This window comes from Mytilus edulis, chromosome 2, assembly GCF_963676685.1.
Source record: "Mytilus edulis chromosome 2, xbMytEdul2.2, whole genome shotgun sequence".
Lineage (NCBI taxonomy): Eukaryota > Metazoa > Mollusca > Bivalvia > Mytilida > Mytilidae > Mytilus > Mytilus edulis.
This window is the reverse complement of record NC_092345.1, coordinates 98,889,671-98,904,730: the sequence shown is the minus strand read 5'-3', so window position 1 is coordinate 98,904,730 and position 15,060 is coordinate 98,889,671. Positions and strand designations below refer to the sequence as shown.

Below are 15,060 nucleotides of genomic sequence, written 5' to 3'. Positions count from 1 at the left end.
TTCTAATAAGAACAATTAACTTGTACAAGCGGAAATAGTTGTGAATGTCAACACCAACTTTCAATTTCGATACAGTTGTTGAGACATTTACATGTTTTATCTGAAAGAAACCTAATACAGGGCAAAAGTAACAGTCACCAATCATAAACCTACCTGTGATTACTCATTCCTTGAAACATTTTGGGTAATAAACGAGTATAAAAATAATGTTTTTGTGTACGGTGTACAACAACATAACTATGCACCGTACATTAGGATTTATGTGGTCAGCTAAACACCGTACACAACACTTTTTTAGGGATAAAATATCGAAAAATAACATATATATGAAAGATTTCAATGCCAATTATTGAAACAGCTATACTTATTACACACACACATTGACCTTCTATCAGAAAAAGAGTTGCAATGAATATAGAATTATATCGGATGAGATGAGGGCCAACTTCTTTGACAAGTATTTGCACATGCATTTACAATGTTTTAGTAATCCCTCTTGTTTTGGGAAAATAATGAGACAGATCTCTAACCATCAACCTACGACCAAATCATTTCTTAAAATAGCAATTATGTTTAGATTGAAGTACACATTGATATTATGTGAACAAAACAAAGATTTTCGTTACCGTGTAAGATCAAAATCACTCACGCCCGCTTGGTTAGTACCTATATCCGCTGTACGATGATACACGGTGTTATTTATATCTCATGAGAATTAAAAGCTTCAGAGCTATTGCAATGGGATTTCCATTATAATTATATTTCCTAGGGGCATAACTGGTTAAAAATTTAAGATCTGGACTTATTTTTTATACGACCGCAAAAATGAAAAATTTTCGTTGTATATTAGTATCACGTTGGCGTCGTCGTCGTCCAAATACTTTCAGTTTTCGCACTCCAACTTTAGTGAAAGTGAATAGAAATCGATGAAATTTTAACACAAGGTTTATGACCACAAAAGGAAGGTTGGGATTGATTTTGGGAGTTTTGGTCCCAACATTTTAGGAATTAGGGGCCAAAAAGGGCCCAAATAAGCATTTTCTTGGTTTTCGCACTATAACTTTAGTTCAAGTGAATAGAAATCTATGAAATTATGACAAAAGGTTTATGACCACAAAAGGAAGGTTGGGATTGATTTTGGGAGTTTTGGTTTTAACAGTTTAGGAATTAAGGGCCAAAAAAGGGCCCAAATAAGCATTATTCTTGGTTTTGGCACAATAACTTTAGTATAAGTAAATAGAAATCAATGACATTTAAAAACAAGGTTTATGACCACAAAAGGAAGGTTGGGATTGATTTTGGGAGTTGAGGTCACAACAGTTAAGGAATTAGGGGCCAAAAAGGGGTCGAAATAAGCATTATTTTTGGTTTTCGCACCATAACTTTAGTATAAGTAAATAGAAATCTATGAAATTTAAACACAAGGTTTATAACCATAAAAGGAAGGTTGGGTTTGATTTTGGGAGTTTTGGTCCCAACAGTTTAGGAATAAGGGGCCCAAAGGGTCCAAAATTGAACTTTGTTTGATTTCATCAAAAATTGAATAATTGGGGCAGAGCTTCCAAAACGGTCATATATTCCGGACATTTGGTTAATGTCCGATAAAAGTCCGGCTGGGCAAAGCATGAAACGGTCATATACATTTTAGTTTTCAAGGCTTTTTCGGTCATTTTAACATAAGTCACGATCTTTTTGACCCAACCTTTGGGGCCCCAAGCTTTTGCCTTTAACATCTACACATTTCCGGTCATAAAAGTGACATGATGATTAATTACTATCAAAACAACCCCTACTGCAATACTTTCTAATTTTAATCAAGGCTAATTAGTTGTTGGACAGGTGATATCTACCTGTTCAGTTGACAGGTAAACTATGTTCAGTACCGGACATCGTATAAATTGATTGGTCTATTCAAAATTATTTTCTTACATTTCAGCGGTTTGTAGCTCATTGATTTAGTCCAAAAGATTAAAATTATAAGAAATTAGTTTATCTACATGATTTGATAAAAAAATTTAAAAGGTTATAAATGAAAAATCGTCAGAACTAGGTCGAATGAACTAGAACACGTGTGCGCATGTGCAAAGATTGGAAATTTAATTATGCATCCTTTATTTCTTCAAAATGCTAAAATTATCATTGATACCTGTATCTTAACGTTCATTTCAAGCATTTTGTTGAAGAAATAACGTGGAAAGAGCTTCTTCACTCAGTCATGCTTTGCAAACGTACACGGATTTTACGTATCCGTTTACGGTCCATGTTTTACCATTGTCAAGTCAACATCTGGTTTTAGAAAAATGTGATTTTTCAAAACGAAAATGAAGTTTTTGACATGTCATTTTGCACAAATAAAGAGTCTATGGCAGATATGAGCACGCTGATGTGCACACTTTGAATGATACACTGTCAATTTAACAGTTTACATCCAAACATCCAAAACAAAGTAAAGTTTAAAATCGTTTTTTAATCTAATGTCATTATCATTGGAATGGCCATCTGATTACCATAATTGCCTTTTGTGACTTAGTCTTAAGGGATTAAAATCGGGATCAGATATAAAATGTCCGGCTGGCTCAAATGTTTTTTGGAAGCCCTGAATTGGGGTTCTTTGATATGCCGAATCTAATTGTGTATGTAGATTCTTAATTTTTGGTCCCGTTTTCAAATTGGTCTACATTAAAGTCCAAAGGGTCCAAAATTTGAATTCTTGGGCTTTTTTGATATGCTGTCGCTGAATCTAAACATGTACTTAGATTTTTGATTATGGGCCCAGTTTTCAAGTTGGTTCATATCAGGATCCAAAATTATTATATTAAGTATTGTGCAATAGCAAGAAATTTTCAATTGCACATGTACAGTATTCAGCAATAGCAAGAAATCTTCAATTGCACAGTATTGTGCAGTAGCAAGAAGTTTTCAATTGCACAGTATTGCGCAATAGCAAGAAATCTTCAATTGCACAGTATTGTGCAATAGCAAATATTTTCAAATGCACAGTATTTTGCAATAGTAAGAAATATCTAATTGCACAATATTGTGCAATAGCAAGATATTTTCAATTGGAGTTATCATTCTTTGTCCAGAATAGTAGTTGAATCAACTTAAATCATTGTTTTATACAATATACAATGTATATTCACTTTTACTACCAACTGATAAATTAAAACTATCTTTACCATTCAGTGATAACAAGCACTTTATTTTACATTTTAATATTTTATGATGTATTTAAATGAGTAGTTATTGTTGCAAACTCCATTAGAAATTTGAATTGAGATCAGTTTTGGAAAAAGGGAAAGGGGAATGTGAAAAAAAAATTGGGGGGGGGGGGGGGGTAAATTTTTCTCATTTCAGATTTCATAATTAAAAATAAAATTTCTTCAAACATTTTTTGAGAGGATTAATATTTAACAGCATAGTGAATTGCTCAAAGACAAAAAAAATATTTTAACTTCATTAGACCACATTCATTCTGTGTCAGAAACCTATGCTGTGTCAACTATTTAATCACAGTCCAAATTTAGAGCTGAATCCAGCTTGAGTGTTGTGTCCATACTTGCCCCAACCGTTCAGGGTTCAACCTCTGCGGTTGTATAAAGCTGCGCCCTGCGGAGCATCTGGTTTGCAGGTGTAAAAGACATTGCTGATGACATAAGTTTCACAAAAATGGGCATGAATTATACACATGATAGAGCTAAGACAGGACAGACGGGAGCCTGGTATTTCCATGTCCCCTTCAATGTGTTAAGCCAAGTAATCAAAAAACACATAGAGAGGCTCACATTCCGGGAACGGGGGGTCATTTCAGTTCCTATGTTTTGAAGTTCCATATTCAAAAGTTGTGCTGTAATTGGTCCGTTTTTGGGGGATGTCAAATATTAGATTGGATGTGAAACTTTTACACCAAATAAATCTGAATTGAATGATGGAAAATACAAAATGTATATATAAATTGGTTGGTATTTTGAAATTAAACAAAAATCTAATCATTGTTGGATTCCAGGGAAATACAAATGCATACAGGGGAAATGTCAGAAAAAAAACCCAAAAAATTGCAACGCTTCGCACAGCCACAGTTTCGCATTCACATCATTTCATCCCTGGCCAAAATTTTAAGGTGATGTTGTTAACCACAAGGGATAAGACATTTGCTTTTTTTCTACAACATCAAAAATAAGTCCCAATTCAGTATTAAAGATATTTAGAATATTAAACTACAATGTAAAATGTTCTCTTGATAAATTGAAAACATTTTTAATTTATCTAATTTTGTTATTCTTGGGGCATGCATGTAGCTAATACTTTATTTTATAAGAAACGAATGCTCAGCATGCTCAGTGTTTATATTGTGGAACTCTTAATACTGAGATGGAGTCAATATTTCCCATAAATTTTAAATGAATCTGGCTCTGTGGTGACTCTACATGTAGATAACAATTTTTGTTCATATTCTTAGGACAATATATACAAAATGTATTAAAATTACCATACAATGATATTTTGACTTATGTTCTACATTTTTGTACTGACAAAACCTACATAGTATAATGTTTTGTTTTACAGATGACTATGTGAGGAGGTTCACTGGATATGGCAGCATTTTATGAAATAGATTTTGAAGATCTAGAATTCTATGAAAGGTGTGGTGGCGGTACTTTTGGAAGTGTATACAGAGCAAGATGGAAGTCAGAGAACTTGATTGTGGCAGTTAAAAAGTTGTTAGTACTGGATAAAGAGGTAATACACTATTTGAAGTCTTTTTTAAAACACATAGTCACCATAGTGTATACATTTGTTAATGTACCAAAATATTTACTCACAGTAACAACCCATAAAAGATTTGCCAAACGAAAACTTTCATCCATGGACATTCATTGATTTTGTGCAAAAAATTAGTTATGGACATTGATAAAATCTTTGTCAGTAGTTTATTACATATATATAGGTTCATTGTTATAATCTGTGGTGTTAAATTTGTTATATTTATAGGCCCAAGTACTAAGTGTATTGAGTCACAGAAACATTATCCAGTTTTATGGAGCTGTGGATGAAGAACCAAATTTCTGTCTTGTTACAGGTTTGTATGAGTTTACTCTAGGTCAATCATTTAACATATAAGTAATGAAGAGATGAAATATAATTATTAAGCATCATTTCTATAAAAATATATCTGCTTCATGTCGATCTAAAATAGAAAGCTAGTGTGTGAAACCTTAGTGAAAACTTTTATACATTGATTAAAGCCGTACTTGTATTGTGTGTGATAGCAACACACTAGCATCTTTTTGTGAACATTTTTACTATTCTGAAAGCCTAAATGTTTTGGTCACTTGACCATTTTTCATCAATAGTTATTCAAGAAGCATTCAATGAAACAAAACAATTCTGTTCTTTTTACACAACATCTTCATGTTGTATGTGCTATTTCTTTCCTTTTTTCTAGAATTCGCTAAGAATGGATCTCTATATGATTATCTGAAGAATGATAAAGATATGTTAGATTTTGCCCACATTGTAAGATGGGCCAGAGAAATTGCACAAGGTAATTGATTATAATATCAAATACTGGAGTTCATTGCTAAAGTTAAATAACAAAATAATTGAAGATTTTTTTTTTCACTGATACTGATAATAACATTATATCTTCTCATATTTAGAGCAAAATATACAATATTTAGAAATAGAAACATGTCGGATAAAAGCTCTACAGAGCGTATGTTGTATTGTTATATGTATATTAACCAACTTTAAATAAATCTTTTAAGCTTTATGTATGATACAAAAGTAGTTAATGTTCTGATAATTTTAGAACAGATGATAATATCTTACTGTAAACATGGTTAATGTGTTTTAAAGGTGTGAACCATTTATTGTAAATGTATACTCATACCTGCAGGAATTACTTCCTGTAAATTTAAATTGTTATAGGTTCAAAATTACTCTAATACGGTCAATGCATACTCTTATATGTACATTCATTACTGTAAATATATGTTTTATAGCATAAGTACAGGTATAAATTACTAACTATAAATATTTACTTTTTAGGCATGAATTACTTACATGAAGAAGCTCCAACCAAAATAATACACAGAGATTTGAAGTCGAAAAATGGTAACTATATATAAGTTTCTATAAAGCTAGAAAGTGTAGGTTATACTTTTATTAGACAGCAATCCAATGACACAAATAAAAAAAGTCATGTAGAGGGTAGCATAAAGTCTTCAAAAATCAGATCACTGTACAATATGTCCAAATAAAAAATAACATTATGATGACAAGACAATGATAGGAACATGACCTGGGACATACACAAGAATATGTGACAGGGTAAAAGTAGTGTTAAGGGGCCAGCTAAAGCACGCCTCCAGGTGCAGGATTTTTCTCACTGTGTTGAAATCCCATTGGTGTCCTTCAGTTTTTTTGGAAAATGACGCAGTCATTGTTCCATAACTGCCGACCTGATTTCTCTGCCTACCGCGCTTGGTTTCGTATTTACTAATTATTTCAAACTGGAATGTGCTTGTGTTATCATTATGCATGAGCATTGTGTAGTAATCAGCCAGGAACCAGTTTACAAACTAACTGGTTTCTGTTTGTATTCCACTACAGTCGAACAAAGTGTTGTAGTTTGACAGGAACCAGTCCAGAATTTTGTAAACTACAAAACGTAATCGGTTATTATCATTCCGTTTTGGTGTTTCATACCGACATATAAGAATAAGCTTAAGACCCTTCAAACATTAATGTGATAGGTATATTAAAGACTGTTTTACAAAAGGATGAAACTGTTTTGCTTTAAAAGTCGTACTATAGTGATATATGTTATGTACGGATTTCCACTCTCACCGGTTAATTTCTTCTTTTACATGTGCTTTTGAAACTTCCTGTTTAAACATCGCAAGATTTAAAATTGTTTTTTGAGTGAATTAAACTTATTTTAACAATCACGAAGCGTTCGGGAATCATTTCAAGCAGTTTCTTCTTCTCTTTGATGATGGAAAATAGGTTTTCTCAAGAAAATACCGCAAACGATCGCAGAGGAATTGAAACGTACAAGTCAAGTCGGCACCTGGTTAAATTGGCATCTAGTCAAATCGGCACCTATTTGACGTCAATTCGGCTTCCAATAATATTTATTATAATATTTTCTATTCAATTAATTAATAACTGTTACCAAGTACATAGTGAATATTAGGTAAACAACGAAACCAAAGTGAATATGTTGTTGTGTATAAAAGTAAACAACGAAGCTATTGTTTTAACCATTAGACAATTATTAAAATTAAATGGAAAACTATGAGTCCCTTTCAATAAATCAAACGTTCATGCCAAATAATTAGCAAATTTAAGGTTGTTTTTTTTTCAGTAATGTTTAAACAGCATTAAACAAACAATCCTGTAAAAGACTCAACTGGTTAAATAATGCATACAAATATCCAATATCTCATGTATTAGTCCAAACAATAATGACGTCTGACAAGGCTATTTTATTTTTTTCTGGGACGCCTTCCTAAGACGTTCGTAGGAAGGCTTCCTAAGAAGGCGTCCCAGAAAAAAATTAACATTGCCTTGTGGTCATAGGAAGGTGTCCCAGAATAAAATTTAAAAAGCCTTGCCAGACGTAATAATTATTTGGACTTCTCATATATATCATTAAAAATACACCAAAAAATTCATGTAGTTGAGAAAAATAAATACATACAAAATGTACATGAACATCCAAAAAAGTGAAAGTTAGTATTAACTCTTTTTGCTTTAAAAATTTACAACTGCATTTAAGTATTGAATGCTTTTTTTTTGTAAATTCATTGAGGTGTAAAAGCGTTGACCGAAGTACTTTTTGTATGAAGCGCATAAGCGCTTCATTCTAAAAATGTGCACACGGTCAACGCTTTTGCAACCCTATGAGGTTACAAAAAGAAACATTCAATACTTATAATTTCTTTTTTTAGCTAGGATCATGAAAACACGAATTTTATAACTTTTTTATTCAATTCATCTGTGCACTTTATTGTGGGACCACGTGTTATCATGAATGAAAAGTTTTATTGAGTGATGCAATTGCTTGAGGAATAACATGTGATGTGCAGTTAGCCAATCAGAATAAAGTATTATAATGAAACATATATCAAATGTAATTATAACAAAATACATTACGTTGTAAGAGTTATCTCCCCAAACACTGTTTTTCTTGTGGCCACCTCTCCTTCGTAACCGTAAAAGATTTTATTTTACCAAATTGCTCGTTACATATTTAGGATAAGAATATTCGTTTGAACCATAGCTCTATGGGGACTCCATATGAGAGTTATTCCCCCTTTTTCATTTGATTCAAGCGATATGCATTTTCAACTGGTAAACCATAACTGATAGAGACCTAGGGTCTTCATGAGGTCATTGGTACTAAAAAGGAAAATGAGGTCAAGGTCATATTATAAATTTTGATTTTGGCTTATTTTCACTTCTTTTCAAATACTGTATGACATTTTGACAAATAATTTTTCATAAATTATTAGTTGCGACATGTCCTTACTTGTATATTTTGGTTGAAAGGCTGCGCATACAATAAAGGGGAGTTTTTGTCCATCTTACATTTAAAATTACGCGTCAAGTGGTAGTACTCATTAACCAAACATATTAAAGACCTAGGATATTTTGATTCAAGGTCCATGGTTTGTGACCTTGAAATTGAGGTCAAGGTCATAGGTTAATAGGACGTCATAAAGCCATAGGAACTAACATTTTAAACTGATTTTTTATATTTCAATATAAAAATAGATCTTTTCTAGTGGAAAGACTTCAATTGTTCTCTGAACAATTTGTTTTTAATTTACTTCATATTTTGTGGGAGAAGGGGGTTCAGACTATGTGGTATCAGGTCTGTTTGCGCCCAATACACTTTCGCACCTCGCACATTCACACCCAAGGTCCGTTCGCACTCTACTCATTTGCGCCCAATTTTAATTCAAATTCAAGTTGAATAATTGGAAAATCATGATTGTTGTTTTAAATTGCTTTGGTGTAAATACTGAATGTATTTATAGCTTGGTATGAGTAAAACATTGAAGATTTTAAAGGAAAAACACAAAAGATAATTGTTTTTAAGCCCTTTGATCTGAAACAACGAAACAATAAAATATAGGAACCAAAATATAGCAATCCACTATTATAACCAAAACATGATAAAATTTATTCAACACACAGAAAAAAAAAATAGTCAGAATCTCACTTCATTATGAAAGAGGTCAATGAAACAAAGTATAGCAATACACTAACCAAAACATGATTAAGAGTTATTCAACGCTAAATAAAACGTTGACAAAATACCACTTTATTTAGAAAGGATTATTATTATCTTTAACAATACGCTATCCAAAACATGATTAAGATTTATTCAACACAAAAAAAAAATGCTGTCTCACTTTATTTTGAGACAATGACAACAATTATACTTATAAGAAAACACTTGCTTACAGAGTTATTAAACACAAAACCAATTAAGATTAGTTGCGAACATGTAGGGTGTGAAAGTGAAAGGGGGCGAACATGAGTTGGCCCAAACGTGAATGGGCGCGAACGGACCCGGATTCAGCCTATGTACCAGTGAGAAATATAGAAGCCTTTCTACGGTATTTATTTGTACAATTCAGGTAGTCTTGACCTATTCATTTGTCTTTAAAAAAAAAACCAGCCAGTTGGCACCTTCACTTCACACACACACATATACGAATATCAATTATATGCTTACGAGACATGTTGCATTGTTAAACTAATTACGGTTTGTGAAAATCCAGACTTGCATAAAAACTATCCCAATATTAGAGACAGTGGCGTCATTTTTCTTCAGAGCTTTCAGCTCTTTGATTCTGCCCTTTGGTCGGGTTGTTGTCTCTTAGACATGTTCCCTATTTCCATTCTCAATTTTATTTATGTATCTTCTGCAGTTGTTTGTAGTAATAGGATAGTCTATTCTCCTGCAATCACATGACATTTATTCTTGATTTTGCAGAATGTACTAAAGACACACTGTATTGATATCAAAATTAAATAGACTTGTAATTAACTTCATTACCTGTATCATAACAATAAAATTATTCATAAAATGAGATATTGCAATTTGGTATAAAGAATATATATACAATGTATAGTTTCCCTCGGTTTTAGTTTGTTACCCCGTTTTTGTTTTTTGTCCATGGATTTATGAGTTTTGAACAGCGGTATACTACTGTTGCCTTTATTTAGGTCAATGAAAGAAAAATATAAACTTTTTTGTATGAGGCTGAGAAACTGGGGAAGGGCGAGGTTTTACCGAGCCCTTCCACAGTTTTGCGCCGAGTACAAAAAAGTTTATATTTTTATGACATTGACCTAATATTGTTTTTATACTGCAACTTAAACTAATACATTGATAGCTTTTTAAACAGTAACACAAATGTCAAACTTATTTTCATCCCTTAATGAACCCCTGATTGTTGAGAAGGTGTTCCATGATGAAATTGACATTATACAAAATATAGCTATGTTACTATATTTAGGAAATAAACATAATTAGTTGCAGTATAAATAGCTTTATTTCTTATGCAGCAGAAATACTGCAATCTGATTGGTTAATTACCCTGGTGTAAATAACACCCCACCCTTGTTCACCCGGGGATAAATAAAATTTTGCCAAAAATAATTTTAAAATTATCTTGCCAAAAATTTTAAATATTAAAATTTTGCCCAAAAAATAAAAATAAAAAATAAAAATTTTGCAAAATTAAAAAAAATTAAAAAAAAGTCCAAAAATATTTTAATTTTTTTTATCCCCCAACAATTCAAAAGAACACAATTTTTTTTTCGAAATTCTCCCTAAAATAAACAAAAAAAGTAGTTGACAATGCACAGTAAGTTTGCCATTTAAAAATTGTTAACCTGGAAATTTTTCATTACCATTTTGCAATTATTACATCCTGGCTTAAAAATGAGTAATATAATTGTTCATAAGAAATAAATTCGTTATCTTGGTGTAATCAGGGGTGTACGGAATTTTACACCGTTGTTGAAAATTCATACACCCAGGCGCTGCGCCTCAGGGTGTATGAATTTTCAACAACGGTGTAAAATTCTGTACACCCCTGATTACACCAAGATAACTAATATTATTAACATTGTTGATACACTTTCATATAAGTAGATCATTAGATTTAAAAATAGATGTATAAATAACATGAAATGACTTTATTTTGTAGTTGTTATCTCCCATGATATGATCTGCAAGGTAAGAAACATAATTAGACTATAGTGGTAAAACTTAACTGATTATCTTATAATTTTTACACTGTCTTAAAAAGTGTATTTTACCTGAAAAACAGGCCACTTGAAAAAAAAAGACAAAATCTTATTGGGTGCAGACATAAATAAAATATTCAAGATGCCATATTTTGTGTGGTAAAATACAAGTCATATTCATCAACACTAGATGCACGAGTAGATCGGTTATGTTTTAAATTGAAATCTAATTTTTACAGCAATTGAAAAATAAGGTCCCTATGACTTGAATATTAATAAAGATGATGAATAGAAAAAGCTTGGACTTTTGGTTACTCAATTTATTTATTTCACTTAATATACAGGAACTTTAAAATCTTTACCAATATTTGTTTTGAACTAAAAAAAAAACAACATTCAAGTTCTATTTTATATAGCCATCAATCATGGACATATGCCATTGTATAAATGTATATTTGTGCTGATAACAGTACAAAATCATTACTAAAATGATAATACATGTAATGCAAAAACAAAATTGAAAGTATAAAGGACGAGGTCTGATATGGTGCCATTATCTGATACTTGAAAAAAGTGTATGTTAGTTTTATTGATGTTTTGATCTGGATATGTTAGTAAAGAAATGTCAGCTGAGATGGCATTGTTGAATCAAAAACATGTTTGGATGGACATGATGGACATGGTTGAACTACAGTGGACATTCTATTGCCAAGCTTGTCAAGGGTTCAAAAAGGTAGCATTATTATGCCTCCTCCTTTTGAATATGGTACACATTAGTCACTTTATGATGAAATAGTTAATGGTAACCGTTTTAATTCCAATTTATTCCTTGTTATTTTTGTGAGTTTATATAACTACCACATATATATTTTGTTCTTGTTTTGTATTTAGATCTGTGATTTTGGAGCATCAAAGTTTATGGGTAGTACAACTAAGATGTCACTTGCTGGAACATTTCCATGGATGGCACCAGAGGTTAGTTTTGTGATTCATTCAAACTCTTCAGATTTTATAGTGGTAGCTGAAAAGGAAATATTGATCCAAGCTTTTAACTAGTATACCAACTAGGCTATACAGCAAATATAGTTTAGCCTAACTCAACATAAAAGTGTATAGAAAATCTGTACTTAAATGCATATTTGAATAAATTGTTCAGCTTTACCCTCAAAATCCACAAGGAAATGGTATCTATCCAATAATAATGAATGCACAGTATATGATAAAAAATCTAATTCCACATTTTGTGTGCCATCTGTCTACATTGTACATTTAATGATGTGATTTTTTTAGGACCTTATTGTTCCTCATTCTTTATTTACAAAAGGCCACAAATGTATCTTTTTAGATGACCAATGAAACCAATTATTACTATGTTAACAGATTTTTTATCTATAAATATATCACAGGAGAATTTGTTGTTATTGCAGGTTATACAAAGTCATCCTGTGTCCCAGTCCTGTGACACTTGGTCATACGGTGTGGTAAGTTCTATATATACTCTTAGTAATTAGGAGAAACATAGCCTATTATCTGACTGTTGCTGTAGCTACAGATTACTTTGCACCTCTAAATGATTTAGCATACCTGCCAACTGTCACTTAGCGGGGGATTTACACCATTGAAAGCTTACAATTTTAAACAAAATTAATTTTACAATGGCTATAGGCTTTTAAAAGTATGAAGAAGCCAAAAAACAACATACAAACACATTTGAAGGCCCCTTTGAAGGTTTCTTAGGACTATAAGAGTTATCTTGCACGCAAAACCCCCATGGGCATTTTGAAAAGTTAGCAGGTATGATTTAGTAACAAAAAAAAGTCAGAAAGGCATCTTATTTTCACAGTCAACATTAGGCCGAGAAAAAAAAGATCCGTGTTTCCGGTAACCCGACCGACCCTATTTTTTTAGCCCCGACCCTAACTTTTTTATTGGATCTTCCAAAAAAAAAAAAAAAAAAATTTATCAACCGACCCTGTTTTTGACACAGGCTTCTGATAGATGACATAATATTTTTTCTCTCTTGCTTCCTCTTGCATAGAAAGCCAGTAAAACATTTTATTAATGTCAAAAGGTATTCCAAATAGGTTAAAATCCAAGAAATTTGCACAGCAGGTGCTTCAAAAACATTGCAAATGGCACACTTCCGGTTTTTGAAACTAATTACGGATCCGGACTTGGAAAAAACATGATAATTTTCCGGATTTCATTTACGATGTCAAAAAAAAAAAAAAAAAAAAAAAAAAAGAATTCCGACCTACCGACCCTATTTTTCAAAATGATGTTACCGGAAACACATATCTTTTTTTTTTAGGCCTTAATGAAAAATAATTCAAACACAAGTCATTATTTAGATTATTTTGGATAGTTAGGGCATGAGTCTGCTATACATGAGAAAAAAAGAAAAAAAAAACAGTTTGACAATGTAAAAGAATTGTATTGCTTATTATTCACCTCTTAAACATGTAGTGCTGCCAAATATATTTAGCGATCCCTGTCATTGGTTGTATATATTATTAAACCTTGCTTTAAACCCTTCAGCAAATAGTGGAAAAGGTCACAATTAAAGCATTTTCATGATGGTCTCTGGGTTTCCATAAGCAGTCTGTATATAGTGGGTCTCATTGTGGTCTAAGCGTGATGCATTGCCGATTTTTTGGTAAGCGTGACAAGTGAAAACGGGAAATGAAGTCTAGCGGGACACGGGAAATTATAAAAAAAAATGGGAATTGCTTACGTACATAGTGTAAGTAGGATATGTGAATCTGACACAACAGTAAGCAGGATCCGGGATCAGAACCCCCCCAATGAGACCTCCTGGATAAATCATATATATTGTTTTAAGCAAGCTCTGAAATCTGTTGTACTGTTTACATGCCTGTACACATTTCTTTTTTTAGGTTTTATGGGAGTTATTGACACATGAGGTGCCATTCAAAGGTATAGAAGGATTCCAGGTTGCATGGCTAGTTGTAGAAAGAGGGGAGGTAAGTTTTCATTTTTTGTCTCCCATATAAGTTTATGAAGATAAGATCATCTATTGCCTTCTTTAAATAGTGATTAAATCCTATTTTTTTTTATGAGTTCTTAGATGAAAAAGATGAGAAGTAAGTTTATTTTATCACCTGGTATCCATGATTGCTTTTTCTGTAATCCATTGGAAAAAAAAGCACTGAAATTTTCTAACATAACTATGTACCAATTTTTAACAGGATTTTTACTTTTGGGATGTACAGTGGGTGGGCTGCCAGGAGGTAGGCTGCCAAACAGTGTCCTTGCATTACCTCATCAACTGTTTAACGAAAGCTTTTCAAATTTTCATATGGTGTTACCGATGACAAAAGGGAGGTTAGGTTTAATATAAATGATAACACTTTTACTCTTAAGGAGTTATGGTCCTTGTGATATTGAAAAATGCCAGGACACAAATAAATGTTAAAAAATCTGATTTGCTGTCACTCTGACAGCCTCTTGTTGATAGTTTGAAACCAATTAGATAACAGACATGGTTACTCTGGTAAAAAAACAGACTTTTGATAGGCTAAAACTTCAGAAATATTTTTCTTTAAAGAGAAATTTGTAATAAAATCTATTTCACTGTATTATGGTTTATATTTAATAAAATTTGACCTTTGTTTATTTCAGAGGTTAACAATACCAAGTACATGTCCAGCATGTTTTTCCCATTTGATGAGGCAGTGTTGGGAGCTAGAGCCAAAGAAACGTCCGTCATTCAGAGATATCCTTACCAAGCTACATACTATATCACATGATGGTTTGTTTGAT

The 15,060-nt window shown here is 32.1% G+C and overlaps 1 protein-coding gene across 3 annotated transcripts in view; it reads left to right on the top strand.

Moving 5' to 3' along the window:
• The window catches only part of LOC139513648 (mitogen-activated protein kinase kinase kinase 20-like), a 57,800-nt gene that overhangs the window by 2,458 nt on the left and 40,282 nt on the right, over positions 1-15,060 (top strand). For 2 of the 3 annotated variants that reach the window (XM_071302327.1, XM_071302328.1), the window contains exons 2-10: positions 4,567-4,740; positions 4,993-5,080; positions 5,447-5,545; positions 6,052-6,117; positions 11,238-11,266; positions 12,169-12,252; positions 12,705-12,758; positions 14,175-14,261; positions 14,920-15,049. In XM_071302327.1, the coding sequence (XP_071158428.1) occupies positions 4,594-4,740; positions 4,993-5,080; positions 5,447-5,545; positions 6,052-6,117; positions 11,238-11,266; positions 12,169-12,252; positions 12,705-12,758; positions 14,175-14,261; positions 14,920-15,049 (784 nt within the window). In that variant the 5' untranslated portion in view covers positions 4,567-4,593. Of the gene's footprint in view, positions 1-3,630; positions 3,757-4,566; positions 4,741-4,992; positions 5,081-5,446; positions 5,546-6,051; positions 6,118-11,237; positions 11,267-12,168; positions 12,253-12,704; positions 12,759-14,174; positions 14,262-14,919; positions 15,050-15,060 lie in introns of those variants that run through there. The other variant, XM_071302330.1, reaches the window with a different exon arrangement.